The 20,564-nt window shown below is 40.4% G+C and overlaps 2 protein-coding genes across 9 annotated transcripts in view; one reads left to right on the top strand and one right to left on the bottom strand.

The window, feature by feature from the left end:
- LOC122398432 overlaps positions 1-20,564 on the top strand; it is a 100,115-nt gene that overhangs the window by 12,620 nt on the left and 66,931 nt on the right. For all 8 annotated transcript variants that reach the window (XM_043398270.1, XM_043398269.1, XM_043398266.1 and 5 more), the window contains exons 3-5: positions 6,112-6,273; positions 12,072-12,573; positions 14,290-17,043. In XM_043398270.1, the coding sequence (XP_043254205.1) occupies positions 6,112-6,273; positions 12,072-12,573; positions 14,290-17,043 (3,418 nt within the window). The remainder of the gene's footprint in view (positions 1-6,111; positions 6,274-12,071; positions 12,574-14,289; positions 17,044-20,564) is intronic.
- On the bottom strand, positions 726-3,416 carry LOC122398435 (elongation of very long chain fatty acids protein 1-like). Its single transcript, XM_043398280.1, has 4 exons — positions 3,224-3,416; positions 2,277-2,548; positions 1,167-1,469; positions 726-1,098 (listed from the first exon to the last, which is right to left on the bottom strand). Exons 1-4 carry the CDS (start codon positions 3,267-3,269, stop codon positions 931-933), a joined length of 789 nt encoding a protein of 262 aa, XP_043254215.1. The 5' UTR covers positions 3,270-3,416; the 3' UTR covers positions 726-930.

Here is a 20,564-nt window from a genome sequence, read left to right on the forward strand (position 1 = left end):
ACACGCGGTGTATCACGAGGGTCTATATTAGGACCACTTTTATTCGATGTATTCGTTGTTGATCACAATTACCACGATCATTTGACGTTTCCTGTATAGATCATGTACGTGGACACGAATTAGGCAACGTTTGAGGGTACCAAATTGGTCTTTACAGGGTGGTCCAATACTAAATCCATCCACATCCTCTTGTCGACGATGTTATTATTTTTCCTAACGTTTCAAATTGTGTTACAGATTTTTCTCGTCATCTTGCAGGACTAGATTCTAAGGATGGAAACGTTGAAAGGATGTTACATGAAAGTTGGCTACGATTCGTTGCAAATGTATAAGCAAATATTGAAACAGGAAACGACGAAGTTTACATTGCAGGATCTGAAGGGATCCTTTGGCTCCCGTGATCAACAAATCTTTCTGATTTCTACCTGGAATTCTGAAACAAACATGTTAGGATTACTTGTTCTCTGAATTAATAAAATAATATTAACGATGTGATGGAGAAACGTGCCTTACTTTTTGAGCGATAAATGACTAAAGAAAATTCTGTACTTGATGGAAAATATCAGGTCTCAAACCCATTTTGGATTCTTTTTTGTAGATCTTAGGAATTGTTCACTCGATATTAAGACACTGACTGTGAATTTGGATTATCAACAAAGGAAGTCTATGCAGAATAACGTAATTGGTATCAAATAACAAACACTCAAAAGTTGTATTAAAATTAACGAATGCATTTGTTTATTTTGTCAGCTTATTAAAACTATATTTAGCATAGGTTTACACGATTCTCGCCAGACTGCAGCATTTAATACAATAGATAGAGTAGGGGATGGAATTAGACAAGGGGGTGAAATTCTATCCCCTGACCCTGCTGGTATTCTTTCGAATTTTAATGTAAATCTTACAGAATGTGTTTCTAATTCTCAAATGTTATTTTGCTTTACTTTTCTTCGCAGTATAATTCTTCCTGTAAAAGTTATAAAACAAGATCAAGTTGATCCATACGTTCACGAACATTACGCTGGCTGGTATTAGTAATCCACGACAGGTGGGTCTTAAAGTTTGTAGCATGTACAATATCAGGAAAACGAATTGTACCTGTTGGTAAAAAAAGAACGATAAGTGTAACGACGAAAGTGTGCAAAAATTATTTTTTAAACACTTACCATTTGCGCTATGGTAATCATTGGTTTTAGTGGCTGAAGCTTTCGTTGTACGCTCGGTCCATAGGTTGATAATAAATAATATGTGTACATTATCACGTGTATCGTAGAATTGACAATACCAATCGTGAGCGACATGCCAGTGGACACATATTTAACGTTCAACCAAGTAACGATGACCGTCGTAATATGGTGATACAAGTGCAAGAACGAAACTTGTCGGTTCTTCTTTCTCAGTACGAAGACGATCGTCTCGAATAAATCAAAGACTCTTATGACAAATCCATAATATGATATTGCACATATCTGCAACGATATTATTTTCCATCTTATAGAAATAATATAGAAATAACAAACACACGCATATTATATTCACAGTAACTCCTGCTTTTTTCGGCGAAATTAAAAAATTTCAAATCGTTCCAAAAAAATTATTTTCGATTTCGAGAGTCAATTACAATCATTTTTGGTGAATAGACATATTCCCGAAATCCTACGCATTTTCGAGAAAAAAATTCGAATAGGTATGAAATTTTCGACGAAATTAAAAAATTTCAAATCGTTCCAAAAAAATTATTTTCGATTTCGGGAGTCAATTACAATCATTTTTGGTGAATAGACATATTCCTGAAATTCTATGCATTTTCGAGAAAAAAATTCGAATAGGTATGAAATTTTCGACGAAATTAAAAAATTTCAAATCTTTCCGAAAAAATTATTTTTAGTTGGGGGGTCAAAAACAATCATTTTCGGTCAATACACATATCCCCGAAATTCTACACATTTTCGAGAAAAAAATTCCAGTAGGTGGCCAAATTTTTCGGCGAAAAAAAAAGATTTCAAATCGTTCTGGGAAAATTATTTTCAGTTAAAGGGGTTAATTACAATCATTTTTGGTCAATAGATATACCCTCGAAATCCTACGTACTTTTGAGGAAAAAAATTTTTTACCGAAAATATACTGCATTAATGAGGCTCTAGAGCCCTAGAAAAATGGTCCGGAAAAATACATTGGATGTAAGGTCTACTCGTATGCTAACTACTTAGTGACGTATCGACAGCCTTACAGTTTTCTGAGTGAGAAATGTCTCAAATTTTATTATTGAAACTTACCTTGAGTCCTTGCGGAGTTGGGTCATAATTGGGTGGAACGCAATATATAAAAAAGTCCTCGATCCATCCAGAATCCACTATAAGGTAGATTATGGTAGCGTTTAATATGATTTGAATTAGGTTATAGACTCTAACCAATTGGTGCAAGCCGTATGGTTGCTTGTTTGCCATGAATTTTGGGCCGCATCGTAGAACGAAGTATGTGTACGAAAACAAGATGAGTACAATCGGTACAGGAGAACTTACAAGAAACCAGTCGTTCGTCCTCTTGTCTGCAAAATATTTTACAAAACGATTGAACATTTTTAGGAAAAGTATTTATGGCAGAATTTGTTGGAAATTAAATTTAAAAATTGTTCTCTTCCATTCAAATTTTCGATACTCGGACACGATTGAAACAAAAATTAAAAGATCGCGTGAAATAACGTGGAATGAAATAATTTCGTCTCTGAGGAAATAGAAGTACACGTGTCTTCGAATCGATTAAATATTTCGCTAGTTCGACGTGTCTCCTTTAATCTACGTTCGTGAACACTAATTGTGGCATGATCTGCTTTTTGCAAAATCTGTTATTTTCTGTAACTTTCACTTTCGATCACACTCTTTGCGATTAAAAAAAAAAAAAATGCACACGTAGAACCGAAGTTCGAAAGTGCACTAGAATCAGTCCATGTTTATTTAACTCGTCGAACACTATACGCGATGACGGTGGCAATATTTCCAACGATTCATGCCATATTAAAATCACAAACGAGTTACGAGTTTTCGATTTAACGAAACTGAGAACTAAATAACTGTCTTATTATTTTGGAAACTTGTCGCTGTTGGTATTCGTGTATAGACGCGAGCTTCAGGTACTTTGCACTAAATTTTTGCACGATTAATCGCTTTCGTATCCTGAATTACGTTTCATACTTTATAAATAACGAATTGATCTTGCTACTCACCAGCAAATTCCGTATTAAGATAATGGTACAGCTCCAATAGACCCATGGTGATCCTCTTTTTTAGAATTTAGTGTTTATAGAATTTACGCCGATTTAACGCGCACGGTTAAGTATAAATATAATTTAGGATCCGAGTTGCCAATTTTTTTAATGCTTTTCGTACCTACTCCGGAGAACAATAGTGAAATTGTGTCAATAATTTACTCTATATATACGTGTCCAGTATGACTATGCATTATGAATATTAACTATGAATTGATCGTGCACGCTATATTTGTGGTTCTCAGGAACTATGAAGTAGAACATTTTTTTAAATAATTTGTGAAATTATCATGCAGGGCGTGGACGTCCCACATTTTGTTGATAATTTACAATTGAAACGTTATTTACGTATTCGGAAGTCGCATGGAAATGTTAATGTACCAGGAAATTATTTCGAAACAATGACGTTATTGGAGGCCTTATCAACCCTGGTATATAATGTTGTATTAGAAATTCAATCTTTCACTGCGTCACGTGCAATTACAAATTAAATCGTAAGACAAGAGGTTAAAACAGATCAATTCGAACAGCTTGTTTCACAGATAAAAAGGCACGTTTCAGATAGGAATTGTTTCGAGATAAACCATCGCCATTTCTGTGCCATTGAGCATGGCTTCGGGCTCGAGAATTTTTTTTCTTTTTTAACGAAACTACGGATGTTTTTATTTATTTTGTATCTGCATGCTTTTACGCGTCGAGCACCGAACGAGCTTTACGTGTCTTTCCATTCGCTTTGATCGTCACATCCATCCTTAACATTTGTTCAACCCTCGAACGACTGTGCCATTTTATTCTATGCAAATGAAGCCTATAACGGATCCCAACGAAAACGGTCCGACGCTGAGAGAAAAATATATGGTTGGATTCGAAAGAAGCATCGTTTTTAAATTTCATAACAAAAAATTGTTTCGACTAAATTCAAGATCAACTTGTTCGAAAATTGTCGTGTTATTTTGACCGATGAATAGTAATCGTGCGATACAGGGGCCACGGAGATAAATAAAACCGAGGAGGTGGCCGCGAGCCAAAGATGATTGAGAAACACTGAATAACAATACCGCAAGTGAGGTGGATGTCCTGCCCGCGATGATGAAAACGATTACGTTATCTCGAAACGTAATAATTGTGGTCACATTGGACGTAGGAGTCCCGCGATGCTCCGCAAACGTATCCAGAATGAGTCACGATTAGGTTAGGTTTTAACAGTGTGTTCAGTCGGTGACGGATACAAGGGAGGGGATCTATAGGGGCTCGACACCTCTCTAACTAATAAAAATAAAGTCTATCTGAATTTTAAACGTCTCGAGCGATTTTTTACTCGTGGACAAACCTCGAATAATCGTTAAAACTTTAACATTTCTATTTCTATTGTTTTGGCCGCAAAGTAAATAACAGTCATTTTTTTTCTTTTTAAATAAGGGGAACTTAATCAGTTTTTTCAGTGCTCCTCGAGCACTTCCAGATTCGCAGCTGCGTCGAGGTTTCTAGTGGCTACTGTTCCTTCTTTCTTTTCTTTCGTTTCCGTCTTCCTCCGTCCATGTGTTATCGCACGCTTTCGCCGACGAAATCCGAGAACGGGGACGTTTTTATCGCGATCGCGGCTTTCCGAGCGATTCATCAGACCGTTGCTTCTGTTTGAATTCGTTCGCGTCGAGCACTTGAAGTTCGCGATGCCAGCGAAAAAAAACGTCATGAATTTTAATGGACGTTTCGTTGGTTCGTCGTGGTCTTCGCTTCTGAGCGCTATTTTTTCGCAATAAGCGACGAATACTAGTTGACCGGTTAATTAACCAAAGTATACTTGCGCCTCCTTAACCTCTCTAACCTCTTTAACCTCGTCGGAGATGAATTATTTTGCTTAAAACGAACAAAGACCGAAACTATTATTATCAGCAATATTCATTCGCAATTGCATCGTTTACTTTCGCATTATAATATTTAGAATAATTTACAGTTACGCATACAGGTGTTTTCGAAGGTTTTAAGTCTACGTTCTTCGAAATTTCAAAATCGTAATGTTTTTTTAAGAAGATCTGTTTATTCTTACTGACACCGTATCGTAGTTGACCTTAAATGGATATTGATGACTATAATATGAACTTGGGATGACTTGAAGGGTAAAAAAGATTGCTCGAATTAATTTGATATTAAAGAAATTAATTATTCAACGATGACGAGGCAATAATTCCATTCGTACGATTGTCGACTAATCATCTCTTTACGCTATTGTCGTCTATGTAAAAATTGCACTGTTATTTTCACACTATCTTTTATTTGCGTTTGGAGTTGCGTTGATACCAACTTTTGACGACACAGTGACTCATAAAAGTTCAAAGTTTCCATGCAGTAGCTTGTATAATCAATTTTTGGTACTATACAATAACGTTGCGTTACGGCTATGACGGTTTTGTGTACACAAAATGAGAATAAAGTGTGCTCGAATTAAGAAACGAAATAAACGTTAACTCGCAACTGAACCCTAACTTAATTAGAATTTTTGTTTCGATGGTGTAATAATAGTAACACGACAATATGTTTTTATTGCTACACCGTTACATGCAGTATAAAATAAAAATTCCTAACCTAACCCTAACTTAATTAGAATTTTTGTTTCGATGTTGTAATAATAGTAATACGACAATATGTTTTTATTGCTACATCGTTATATGCAGTATAAAATAAAAAATCGAGTAAAGAAATAATACGTAGAAGAGTAAATACAGGTTTAGGTTAGAAAAGGTTATTAACGTAAACATATAAGCTCAGCAATAAAGTTACTTGATAAACCATCGTGTATTTGTACTTTTAATGCTTATTTTTAAGACGCGTGTTATTTTTATTTGCAGATACAGTGCTGGTGCAACAAGTGGACTTTTTAGAGACTATTTTAGAAGAAACGTCGGACGATCTGCAAAGCGACTCTGAACGCAGTGGTACCACCTATTGGGTCGGTTCGGACTCGGAAACCGAAAGCGTGATACACATACGGGCGAAGCAGAGATCAGGAGGTAAGATGATAATTAAAAGGTATTTATTCCATTAAGTATAAAATTTCAAATAATATTTATAATTGCTGTTCGAAAATGAAAATTATAAATATTCTGTTGTACGTGGTCTATTCCTTTCTTTCTGTTGGCTTTTACGAGCAACAACAAATTCCGTTCTATATAATTAACCGTCTAGATTGTTACGTACCTCGAACACTATAACAATAGGTCTAAAATTAACGAAACTCTTGGACTAGACCGTCGATTGTCCATTTGGCAACAATTCCGAACATGGGCTGTGTGCCACGCTGTTAATTACGTTACAAAGAGTACGAAACGATTTTGCACTTAGGATGATATTTTCCTGCAAAATCCTCGGGCGAAAATTAACTTCGTTATTTTGCTAAAGAGACTGTAGTTTGTCGTGGTCAATTAGCAACGCGAAATATAGTTATTATGTACGTAAATAGGGAAGACCTAAAATGGTAATTCGTTCGTTAATGTAAATTTTGGGTATAGGATCTATTATTTAAAAAAAAATTAGAGGATTAAGATTATTCGCGTTCGATAATTTACGAAAGGGAAATTTTTTTATTTATTTTATACACGCCGTGGTAAATATTTTTTTTTTTTTTTTTTTTTTTTAAGAAAAACGTGTTACGTCTACGTTACTGTAAAACGTATGACATTAAAGTGAGCGGTATTTTGTCTCGGAATGCATCTTGTGAAACCTCATTCTCGCTTCACAGGAAACTCGTGGCAGTGAGCATTGTGGACGCCGCGGTCTACTTTCTCCTTTAAGTTGATCCTTCGATTCATTGAGTTTTGTAAAAATGAAATCTGACAATTTCTCATTCGTTCGAATCTAGGCTTACGTATGACTTCATTGTATTAATAATAAAAAAAAGTTAAAAGCTAGTAAGTTATTTTGCACCTTGTTTATGTTTTACAATTTGCCATACTATGTGTAGTAAATTGTTTTATCTGAAGAAACAAGGTTACATCATTCTGTTATTAACGATAAAGCATTTTGTAAAAATAGCGACTATCGCTCTGGACGATGTTTAGATAAATAGTTATTTAACGCGTCCTATCGTTCTGTTCCGTGCTGTGCTATAGTGTATCAGCACTTGCGATTAGATAAGTCGCCTCAACATCGTATAAAGTGAAAGGATGAGCCATATCCGTCCTGAGATCAAACCTTTATGAACTTTCTAAGTATTCTCGTAAAACTATACTACTGAAGACTAGTGTTCACACTTCGGAGGTTCAAGGTGAGTAGAAATAAGCTTCCAAACTGTGGTCGTTCGTTTTCGGAACACTCTTCGTTCGTAGAATACCACTGTAGATATTTACAAGCTTATCAAACCGGTAATTATTTATATTTGTAGTTAATCGTTGTAAATTCATTATTTTATAGTCTACATTTGCACCCTGCTTACGTTTTTGTGCTAAATTTGTTTTATTTTAACTAATACTTATAAACTTTTTATTATGTTAATGTCATTGGTGGCGCCACAAAATGACAAGTACACTAAAAATGACTGAAACGTTGAAAATAACCTATTCTCGCGAACCCTATTGTATTTATTAATAAAATCACATTACAAATAACAAAAGATCTTAGACACAAATGTTAAGATTTGTGAATTTTATGTTACAAAAATTGCATACTGTAATTTTTACGTTCAATAAGTATTTAGTGTTGAATAGAGAAGAGAAGATCGGTATTAGTGTATTTTCTAAAAGTTTCCAATAGATGTCGCTGTCGTACTGTTTTCCTAGAAAATATAAATTATTCCGCGGTGCACAGTTTGGGAACATCTGCTCTAAGAGGTTAAGTATTTCTTTATTAAAAGTTCATTTACTCGTCGAATGTAGTGTCACTATTTTATATCACTGTATATGATAATTAATAATTATTATCACTCTGTTCGTATTGTCTCGAATATATTAGTTAGTTTTACACGCGAAATATAGTTTGAAATTATCTTCACGAAATATTGCATGAACACTCGTTCTTATCCACGGTGTAATAACAAGACGACTAGTTGTGTAAGTTCAATAAATTTTCCTACAAAAACAGCTTTGCAATATCGAAACACTAGAAAATATCTGATACGTTGAAAAAATACGATACTGAGATTTATAGTACTCCATAGTACAGATAAGTCGTCTCTGCGATCAAATAATAATTTTGCTTTTCATAGCTGCAACCGCAGTTGGGTAAAATTTAATTTGAGTAATAAATAACCAACGAAGCGTATAGCAATTTATCCGTGAGTTTTATCTCGTCGAACAGTTAAATTTGTATCTGTTGCTGTAATATTTTAATCTATAGCATTTTTTATTTTTATTTAACGAGCTCGGGATGTACGGTAGATTATCTTTTATTCGTTGCTCGAAGTTTGTATCCGGATGAAAATTTCGCCCGTTTGTATTGCAGCCGTATCGGTCACGTAGCGAGCGGAGATTCCTTCGAGTATGCGATCGTTGCAACGTGCGAGTATGTTTGGTTGATGTCCGCCAGGCGGCGATCCTTCATCTTAAGTGCATTCTCTTTTTGTGGCAATCGTTCGTTAAGGCTGAAAACGATTCCAATCGACGTGCCTGCAGTTGGTACGTGAATTGTTAGTGAGCTCCTCTTGCTGACGAGCCAACTCGAAAATTTTTAGTAACATTTCAGTAGAACAGTCGAGCCATAACGGTAATGCATGTTTTAGTAATAAATTAAAGATGAATCTGTAGCCTCGAAAGCACAATTTAGATGTTTATTAAATGTAAACATGGCGTCTCAGGTTTTAGGTTAGAACTAAATGAGAGAAAAATGTTATATAAGAACGACTTTTTTACTTGTGAAAAATACATTTTAGTTACAATTTTTCTTCAATTTGATTAATCTCTCCACTTTCCGTGGTTGATGGATTTTAAGAAGCAATACTAATTTAGTAATTATCGCGATCTGCTCGATGGAGGAATATGGAAATTCGATCGTTTTGATCGTATACTTTTACTTTGAGATGAATTTAAACCACTTATCACGGTAATTAGACAGCAACCACATCCTAGGTTATTAATCCTTTGTGGTTAGCATGCATACTGGTATTCTCTTCCCACGAGTACCGCTAGTCGTTTTAATGAAACTTCTTTTTCTAGTCTAATTGAGGATTAAATAGCTTTGGAAAGGAAAGTAATATGTATTTGGATTTTTAGAGCACGTTGTATATTTACATTCCGTAAGAATTGATTGAAATTTTTCTCCGACGTTTCGACCTCTATTCTTAGTCTTCGGAAACATTTGATTTTAGGTTAGGTGATCACGCTTAGTTTTCTTTTTTTAGATAAAATTGTTCAAATTGAAATTTCTACTAGGAGGCAATTTATTTTTAATTGCTACGAAGATAAAATTTTTTAACCAACAATTTCATTTAAAAAAAACTATACACGTGATCGCGTAACTTGAAACTAGAAGTTCTTAAAGAACGTATTTAAAAATAGAGACCTATATGTCGGAGATAAATTTAAATTAGTTCTCACGATTTATTTTTTAAATTCAGAAACTATGAAACTAACATATGTAGATCAATTTAATTATTCATAATAAACTTTTGACTTAATTTATCAGTTATAATTTGATATTTTTATTTTTGTTATTGAAAAATGGTTAATTTTATAATGGATAATTAGAAAAATCCAGATAACTATGTTTAATAGGTTTAATAATGGAAAGTTGTGTCAGGTTTAAAAATTAAGTGATATATCTCGTGCAGTTAAATGCCATTTTGTTGTGATGTTTATCATAACATTAACACGATTATTACGCCAGCCGGAGACTGTAAACGGGCGTAATTCTTTTTTCATTCAGCATTGGAAACGTCTGATTATATCTCTGTAGTATAATTGTACGCAGGATTCTCTTCCGTTGCATCTAATATTAGATCACCTTCAACGTGATTCATATAGAATTACCATGGACTAGCCGTTGGATTCCACGTGCATGTGATCATGCAAAAATAAACCGATAGGGCATTGCGTCGCGGTGTAAATTCAATTGCTTCTGTTCGACACGCAAAGAATTCCAAGCCTGCCGTAATTTAATCACTCGCTATTTACGGACGACCAAGAATACCGTCCATTACGTAAAATTGAAAATTAATAACTATTTCAACGGTCGATCCGCGTAAAGAAACACACGGTTTCGCTTAAAAAAGAATCGCATCATTCTTCGTCAAAAATTTGTTCCCTTATCAAATTCGAGATACAAACTCGTCACAAATGCACAATGCATCGTTTCGTTCTGCGACCCAAAGTGATCACAGACGGCATTCGTAATAATACTTTGGGGAACTTTGGCGCACGGAATTATGAAGCAGCCACCGAATAAAAGTTTTCCAAGTACAGCCACGGCGGGACGTGTCGCGTCGTTGCGTTGGAAACTCGCCGCGGAGTCGCGTAGTTCGAGGATCGCCCGGTTGCGGCCCAGTTTGCAAAGTCGAGCCACGAAAGTGGGACTTCGACAGAAGGGGGGTGAGGGGTCAGCCAATACTCGGCGTTCGCACACCCGCTACCAGTTTTACGCGTCTCCTGCCCCCCTGCGGCCAGTCAGGAAGCCACGGTTCATTCAACCGGAAGCGACGCTTACGGCGTTATGCGGTCACCGGTTGCCGGCTTCGTGACCGTCGTGTGACACGTGATCGACGACACGAGCCGCGATAACGCCTCTCAATCGGAATGACACGTTTCTGCGTGACCCTATCGTTCACTACATTATCGTGTATTTGCCTCGTTGATGCTTTCGACCCGCGTTTCGCTCTAATTTCAGTTTTGTTCCAACCTCCGGTAATAATCGGTTCCTTTTGTAGGATTCTGCGAACACTTTCAGGTTAGGCTCGCACGAGCGTCGAAACGACGCGCGCTTCTATGCTCTTCCTTGTCCAGCAATTGAGAACAACGAGGACAGACAATTGCAAGACAAGGAAAAACATAAAAACGCGCGTAGTTTCGACGCTCGTGTGACTCTAACCTCAATGTCGCCGCGCTGTTGAGTTGTCTGTCGGCTTGTCTGACTTCAGCAAAGATTACCGACACCTTTGTAATTAGGCCGCATTCTGGAACGGTCTCGAACCTTCGAAGAAGGTGTCGGTGTTCCATTTAAGAATAGATTTATTATCGTTAACCTGTGGCCATCACTTATTTTCTTCGTTCCCCGAATCATCATAAATATTTTTTAAAATATTTTAAGGCTATTACCAATATATGCACACTTAGCTCTTCACTCATATAAAAAATGTTTTATAACCTTTTTTTGAGAAACTTTCTACTAGATTCAGTCCAAATTTTGTTTAGCCACAATTTTGGTAAAAACGAGTTTGCTTCGCGAATAATTAAACGTTGCAGTCTATAACTCATTCGCTACGAGATCTGCAGTGTCTGCAGTGGCGCGTCGGTTTTGTTTTCTCTCTCGCAATATTTTGCGGGCGAACGGTCCAATTTCAATGTTCAGTGTTTGCATGATAAATAATAAAGGCCTCGTTTCGTCGCGGAATGTCGCAAGTAGTGAGGTAAGCTGCGATTTCTACGATGAGATCATCTCTCGACATCATTTTTGGAACGATCTTCCACACCGTTCGAACTTCCGTTGTCGAGGTGATACTCATTTTGGCTTTGATGAAAATTCTAAACAGACATTTAAATATAACTGTCTTGTTAAGGATCCACAAATTTTTATTTCTTGGTCGTTCGTTATTTGAACTTAAGGAACAGTCCAACTTTCTTGGTACGTAGACCATAAGTAACGTTTCTCTTAATTTGTTGACAAGATGAAAGACTGGACGGTAGCGGTAGCGAGTGTAATTCGGTGGTCCCTAAGAAGAGACGTCGCAGAAACAATGGCACCAGCGACCGGGACCACCAAGTGACCTTCGAGGATTACCCAGCCTCGCCCAGGTCCTCGAGATCATCCGCGTCATCCAGATCGAGCTCTCTGCTGCAGTTCGAATCGTTGGAGAGGACCTGCGCCACCCTATCGCCCTCCAGCTACAGCTTCGACTCGCTGGAATACTCGAATCGATCCAACGCGTCCCATCCAGAGAACACATCGCCCGACAGTCTCGAGCAGGACTACGACAGAGTCCTTCCCAACGGTTTTGGGAACGTCGATCACTTCTCCAGGATCAGGCCCTACCGGAGCTTCGAGAGCCTGGACACCTGCCAGAAGGACGACGAGTTCGGGCATACCAACCTGACCAATGGTTTCGCACCTTTGTACCTGAAACGTAACTCGGACCTATCGAGGATACGAAGCAACGGGCATCGTCCAAGGTAAACGTCTGTTCAGCCTAACGTTTTCATTGTAGCGTCTCGCGGTCCCGTTTAACGTCACCGACAACCGTCTTGGGCGAATTTATTTGCAACGCGCGACAACCGTCGCCTGTGATCTTTGGCACGCTGGGAACAGTGTTTCTCAAACTCGATCTCGTCTTGGATTCAAAAAATATTTGTTGTATATTTATCGATCTAGATTGTAACCGTAGAATGGCGAGGCTGTGTTTGACGCAGAGGCGAAGGTGGCGCCATGTTCGACGCTAGTGATTTTTCGTGGGAAATTACTGCGCGTTGCGCGGTCCAAATAAAGTTTTACCAAATTATATTCTGAGGAAGATATCAGTAACAATTTTGTTTTTTATTTTGAATTTAATTGCTTTGGGGTAATTTTCAAGTTACATAGTTAAGGCGATAAATTAAAGTTTTGTGAAACTATGCAATTCTACGACACATAAAAAAAAATGAAAGATGAAATATTTACCGAATAACAAAGATCATTCGTTTGTTATTATTCTTGAGTTTATTTTTGCATTTCCCAAGATGGTCTCAAAGTAGAGAATAGAAACATAATGGAAGCTTGATTAAGACTGTCAAATTTAATAAGATCCCTAAGGTAGTTGCATGACCGAGTAGCGAAAATGAGACCAGGCCATTATACTATCGCTTAGGTCAATCTTTCCCAATAGGACTGCCTCCATATATTTTTAGTGTCAATTAAAAAATTTACCACTGTTTTTTATGCTAGAAGACATTTTCTTTTCTGCCATGCAAATCTTTAAATCTACGCAGTGGCGTAGTTAGGGCACTTTTTTATATTATGTATTGTACTTTTAGTGGGGTGGTACAAATTCTAGCTACGCTATTGAGCATGGATCAGAAAAGGTTGAGAAACACTGTCTCAGACCCTCATTTTGCATTTAGCAATTTTTATCACTTTCATATTATCAAACAGATATACTATGAAAGACTGACAAGGATCGTGAGATCTACTCATAATTCTCAATTCTTTATTGAGTGTAAAAGTTATCCAATTCTGCCACTAGGGGTGCGCGTATCGCAGTCGCACAAACGCTGATTTCTGAACTTTTTTAATCAGAATGGAAATTCTAAAGAACGGACAATGGGGACGATCTACCCGATTTCTTTTTTTTTATCTTGATTTTAGAAATTTTCTTTTTGTTCTAACATCGCGCAGCAGACAAATGGCATTTCGCGATGTTCGAACGGAGGTCTACGAGTTCCCTTGGCAACGACTGTCAGAATTAAAGCTTGCTACATGACCCTCGTATTTTGGCCAAGTTACCGCAATCGCGACCCTGAATAGACCTCCTTGACTTTTACTTTTCATTTTAAGAAGATCCGAAATTACACTTGCTAACGTGCTCGCGATTGTCCGATTACGGTTCACTCTTTTCCATATAATAAACGAACAATCTATTTCTACTAGCATTTTACAATTGCATCACGACTGTAAAAAACTAAAATCAAGAGCATACATGGGTGATATTGGGTCGTTTACGACCCGTTGGTGTCTCCTGCTAATTGTTTGCTTTGCTAGCCTCATGTTTAAACTCATCTAGATCTGTCACATGCTTCGTAATCTAGTCGAGAAATCCGACAAAAATGAAAATTTTTTCACATGTTCTCTTCCTTAGTGTGTCCCCACTATTGTTCCCTTTACTGTATTCCGACGATTTGTTTCGCGCGAATCAGGGACTTTTGGCACGACGACGAAGAGTACGAGGACGACGACGAGGAGGAGGACCTCGACGAGGAGGATCGCGCGTCGAAGGAGAATCGCGCGTGCTCGGAGATCGAGGATCGACTGATGGTGTTCGGCGATCCGGCATTCAACTACGCGACATCGGTGGACTACAGAAACACGATCGATCTGCGTGAGATCGGCGTCGAGACGAAGAGGGACGCGCTGTTGGATCTGAAGTCTGGCCAGGCGGCCGTGTCGAGTTCCTTTCGTCTGCTGCAGACCAGGTTAAATATAGCCGGTGGCATGGCGCACAGTCGCAACAACATGGTTCCCGATCATCATCATCACCATCATCATCAACAGCAGCAGCACCAGGAGGAGCAGTACCAGCACCAGCACCAGCACCACCAACAGCACTACGAGCACCACGAGCCGCGGCAGCACCAGCAGCATCAGCTTCAAGGGTGGAGCAAGGAGGAGTGCTTTAATTTTAGATTCACGGATAAATCTCAAAGCGCGCCCAGTCTGCCTAGCAGCATCGACGAGTCCGCACACGGTACACGCTCGTTGGCGGGCCACACGTCCTCAAGGGCAACCTCGTTCGTCTCCACGTCGAATCTGTTCGAGAATTACACGAGGGTAGCGAGCGTGCCCGTGGACCTGAACCTTTGCGGATTTTCCACGTCGTGCGATGATACGCGGTACCAGGAACTGAGCCCGCGCGATCACGAAATGGCGGATATTACGAACGTACACGAGAAGAAGCGCACGGACGGCCACCGGGAGGACGAGGCGGGACAGCTGAAGAACTCGTTGATGAGCTCGGTGAGAACACAGGCGCCGCAGAGCGTGATGGTGGACGGGAAGATGGATCGCGAGTCGATCGAGGGGAACGGCAAGAACGAGGGGGAATGCGCGGGCGATCGCTGCGCGAACCCGCGGGAGAAGAAGCAGGTCACGTCTACGGTGAAGACGCAGGATCGCGGCAACTGCGTGCTGGACATGGCGATCGCCATGGAGAACGACATGGTGGACGAGGCGATCAAGCAGCTGAAACGGGAGGTCGAGGAGGCAACCGTGTCGAATGGTAAACACGCGATGGACGGCGTGCAGAGAAGCCTGTCCGGCAAACAGCGACCGCACAGGGTGAAGAACAACGCCAGTTACGAGCTGGCGCAGCAGTTCGAGATCGACGAGAGAAGCATCCGATCGAACAGACACCGCAAGGAGATCGCCAACGACGACGAGCAGACCACCAAGTCGCCGAAGAGCGCTTTCGGTGGACGCAAACGGGTATTGAACAACGCCAGTTACGAGCTGGCTCAGCAGTGCGATTACATAAACGCTCTGCAGTCGTCCAGGGGTGCGTTCCAGAGGATGGACGCCTGCGACGAGCTCGAGGAGCCCGTGTTCGTCTCCGGTCGATCGTCGCGGCTCAGGGTCACCGACATGGTGCAACAGATGAACAGCAGCTCGACGTCGAATCTCACCAATTACAACGAGCCGCGTACCGAGACCAGGATGTACTCCAAGTCCACGGAGGACATATTCTCGCAGTTCTCGACCGGTCCGTTCACCAGGGTGCCGATCAATCAGCTGGGCCAACGGCTGAAGAAACAGGAGGAGGAGGAGGAGGAGTCGCTTCTCTGTCAGGTAAAAAAAAACTCGGATCCATTTTCAACCTGTGGAGACGATCCTAGTGGCCATCCCGTAGTAGACGACGAGATAGATTATCCCTGCTTGGAAACCAAACCCATAGGAGCTTCCAGCCTGGAGGGGGGCGTGTCGCGCGAGGAAACAAACGCCCGCGAACCTCCGGGAATATCCCTAGAACACGAACACGAGCACGTGCGCGTAACTAGAACCCCGAACTCTGTACCGACGATCCACGAGCATCCCGCGGAGTTTGACCAGGATCTAGCGAGATCCTTAATCGACGAGCAGCAGGAGGACGGTGGTAACGTCGTCGACGAGAGTTTGTCGTCGTCGTGCAACAGGAACGGCAGCGAACGGCTGTGGAGGGTCATAGTGGAGAAGCAGGCCGTGGAGAAAGAGGCTTCCGCGGAGAAGGTTGCCGCGGGTAAGGTGATGGAGACGGCGGAGAAGTCGCTGGAAAAGAAAGAGAGCGAGAAAGAGGATGAGGAGGGGGCGAAGGCAACGGAAGCAGCGAGGGGACACAGTGTCCACGGTGTTCGTTGCCCCCCACCAAGCGGTACCGACGGCCTGGAAGCCAGTCAGAGGAGTGGGAATCCAGCGGTGGCCGTGGTAGTTGATACGAATCATCGCGGTGATCGCGACAAACGTCACGAGGAGAACGCGGCGGCAACAACGGCGACGGTTAGGGTAGCAGACGCGACGATGACGACCACGGCGAAACGGTCCTTCGTCACGCCGTCACCTATCAAGGACCCGTCCTCGGGGAGGATACAGAGGGGCATGGCCGTGGACGCGTCCCCCGTGACCACGGTCAAGGAGGAAAGGAAGAAGGGTGGACTGGGTGGATTTCTTCAGAGATTCTCGAGGCTACGGTTCAGTGGTAGATCGAAAGTGCCGCGTTCCGAGGTGCAGAAAAAGAGTGATACGCTCGGCCAAGTGAATCGCGGCAAGGTGAACGAGGAACATGCTAAAAAGGAGCCGGATTACATCATTATTCCGTTGCACGGACCGGAAGATGAGAGGCGCAAGGACGAACACGCCGCCGTGGATACCAAGACGGACGGAAGGACCGTTGGTGACGTTCAACGTAGCTCCTCCAACGTTAGGTAAGTTCCCTATTCTTTACAATTTTAAAGACATTTGCAAAATGCACATTACAACCGATATACCTATCTGTCTCTAATGTTTTATTTTTCTTTGCGCCCGTTTATCGGTATCTACTTGTTGCAAAGTACAAGTTGCAAGCCTTTTTATCCTAAATGACGATAAAATTTGTTTTGCCTTTTGTAAATATTTTTACTACAGTTAAAAACAAGTAACAAAATAGACCACAAATTCCTTGTCAAGAAGTTTGAAAAAAAAAATATGATCGTAATACTATTTCCCTCAATTTAATTCGAGACGAGATACACACACACAAACATACACGTATACAAGTTCTACAAGTAAAAATGGGACCAAAATGTCAAATAATAAAAATGTCCATAAATGCTTTATCAAGAAATTAAAAAAAATGTTCTAATGCTGTTTCTCTCGATTCGATACAGGACGAGATACGTAATGTATACGTTAAATAGATCAAAAGTGCTGTGAACCGACGAGGCCACCTTTACACGCGAAGGCATATTTAATTAACACTATAATCACGTACCAGCGAATGAGAATTTGCTCACTTCCTTCCTGAACGGCCAACGAAACAGATTTGTTCGATGTTTTTTTTTTTTACAAACGATCTAATAATGTTGGAAGATGTAACTTCAGCATTTCATCAAAATGGCTGACGCAGATCGAATGCCCCAGTACATTATCTATGAAAAATTGGTTCTTCTATGAGAATTTTTGTTGATAATTCTAGTGATGAAGTAGTTTGTATAAAGATTGAGATCTCAGTAGATCGACATTGATTCACAGAACTCCCACATCTTCTCTAATAACAAAGGAAGGAATCTCTGCGTCCGGAAATTAAAACCCAGTTCCAGGCTTCACCGTTATTGAAATAAATTACTTGAAAAATGATTATTAAAATAATATATCGCCCCATTTAGCTAGACGTTGTTTGAAGTAATTCGTTACTCGGTTTAAATTGTCGAATGAATTTTATTTAAATTCTTCTGTTATTTGTATTTGCTTACAATCACATTCGATTTACCAAATATACACACGAAAAGGCAAAGAGACGATTCGGTTTATCGAATCCCTAGAGTCATAAATCGATATGGATTTCGTGAAACACAGCCACATTCCTAATCGAAATGGGTGGAGCATACAAAACTTGATTAATTCCAATTAAAGGGGGCACGCACAGAGGATTCGTGCGACGAAGAAGAAATTATAAATGACTGTGCACGTTTGGGTACAAAGACCGGGGGTACCATTAACCTAATCCTGACTCACACAAGCGTATCGTAACGCTTGTATTGTTTGTCTTTAAATTTACGATCCGAAGCGGTCGCATTTACTCATCGACAGCCACTGACTTTGACCTCAGCGATTGTTTGCACGATTTCGCCCAAGGTATACGCAGCCACTGTGAATCACGGTACCACGATGTTTCTACGGCTTCGGTGTAAACATTTGCCTTACAGCGGCCGTAAAAATGGCTCGTTAAAATTTTCAATCACCTCGCCTAGTTTTACTACGTTTATCTATAACGTGCACACGTGACACGACGATAGAAAAATATTTGCCCGCTGTCTCGAGATTGTGGCCATTTTTAAGGTACGAATCGGTGACATGCTTTCTATTCGAATAACATCGAATGGGGAAACTCTGTACAACGATTTGAAATTATCTCGAAATTACGAACTACCATTCTTTTTATTCGATAATTTAAACTATGCAGCCGCGTGGCTAGGCATAAAAGGTTTAATAGTTTTATTACGTAACAACGTATCGTCTTACATAATTATCGGATTACGAAAGAGTGCGCGTACGGTATCAGCCTTCTGTTTAGGATCCAAAGACTAGTACGTGTTGGAAATTGAATATCGTCGGTTGGTTCGTCGTTAACGTACATTGACTGGCGGCTCGGATTCGTAAACAACCTTTCTAGATGTCCGTGAATCTGTTTCGAGGCATGTTTCTCTTCTGCGAGTGGCAGCAACGAGGTCAGTGATACCGTGGCTTTCGTAATGGCGGCCAGAGTAGGAACAGCTGCCAGTCCCGCGCTTACCACCCACTCCTCCATCATCCGTTCGAGTTTTATCCAGCTTCTTAATTCTGCTTTCATCGCGACCCACGCCGTACGCGTTACAAATCTGTAGCAGAGATTCCCCCGCGTCTCTAACGACCGTTTTCCCCCCTACCCATGCTTCGCATCCCGCATCTAATTCCACTCTAATCAGGCTTCGCGCTCGCCTCGATCGATGGGATTTCACTCTCGTTCGCGTTCCTGCCGATCCTCGGCCCCAGCGTATCGGTTCTCCAGGTCAAATTCTCCCCTAGTTCTCCCCTAAGGTCGAATACCTTGGCTCGAACATCGGCAATAGGATCACAGTGCCGTGGACGAGGATAAATAGAAAAGACAACTCATATTCGTACCTTACAACATTCATAATATCAGTCTTTTGCTGGTGAGTGCACATAGAGAACACATAAAGATCATCAATTTTTTTTTTTAAATGAATATTCTCTACAAAAAAGAATGAATTCATTTATGTCTAAAAATCGTTAGTTTGGAAGATATTTCATATCTTTATACCCAACTCCAGTGTGCACTTCTCCCGCTGTTTTTGCGTCATCGATCAACAGCTAACACGTTCCACGTGTTAGGATGCGTTCCGCGAATCGCGGAGCGTAAAGATCGCTTTGCAAACGAACAGGAAAAAAAAGTTTCGCCACGGAGAATCAGTTCGCCGCTCTTAATAACATTTTACTTTCGCCCCGTTCTGTATCGTTCTCACGTAATTCGACCTAATTGCATTCCGTAACGCCGAACGTCGACCGTTTAACCTTTATCGCGTGTTCCCCCCTTTCCGCCATTTTCCCTTCCCGCTTGTCTGAAAATCGCCGCGCCTCGAGCTCTCCTCTTTCATGTAAATATCTTTCTTGGGACTATCGCGGACCGTCAGTTTCCGTCTGACTTTTCTGCCAATTAATCTTAATCTCCGTCATGACCCTTGCTCGTTAACGATTCATTTCCTTTTACTTCGTCGATCGCAAGTGGTTCGCTTGCGCCAGAGTTGTTTAACTTTGAGCCATCCCGGGGAAGACACGATTTTAGGAAACGACTAATGGTAAAAAGATCGATTGTATTATTTTTTTTTTAATTCATGTTTCAACCTTTTCACTGCTGAATTAATCATGATAGAAGAAACCTTTGCGTTCAATTATCCTCACAATTTCATCTCAAAGCTTGATACATTAAAATCCACACATTTTCATACTCTTTTATTACTGAATAATCGTAAATACGAAACTGTCTTTCATTCTATTTTGATTAAATTAATGTTCAAGTAACTGATAAGAGGATCTTTTGGCGAGACTTTGTCAAATAGTTTTGCCCAGAAAAAGCTTCAAGTATAGCATAAAGTTGATGGGCCCCAGACATGACAGATCCCTTAAAGACCATTCTCCAGTTCTCTCAGCGCGGTTTCGTTTTTATTGCGAGCTTCGTTATCTGCCGATC

This window comes from Colletes gigas, unplaced genomic scaffold (assembly GCF_013123115.1).
Source record: "Colletes gigas isolate AHSC1104 unplaced genomic scaffold, ASM1312311v1 Colletes_gigas_Sc00011, whole genome shotgun sequence".
NCBI classification, from domain to species: Eukaryota; Metazoa; Arthropoda; class Insecta; order Hymenoptera; family Colletidae; genus Colletes; species Colletes gigas.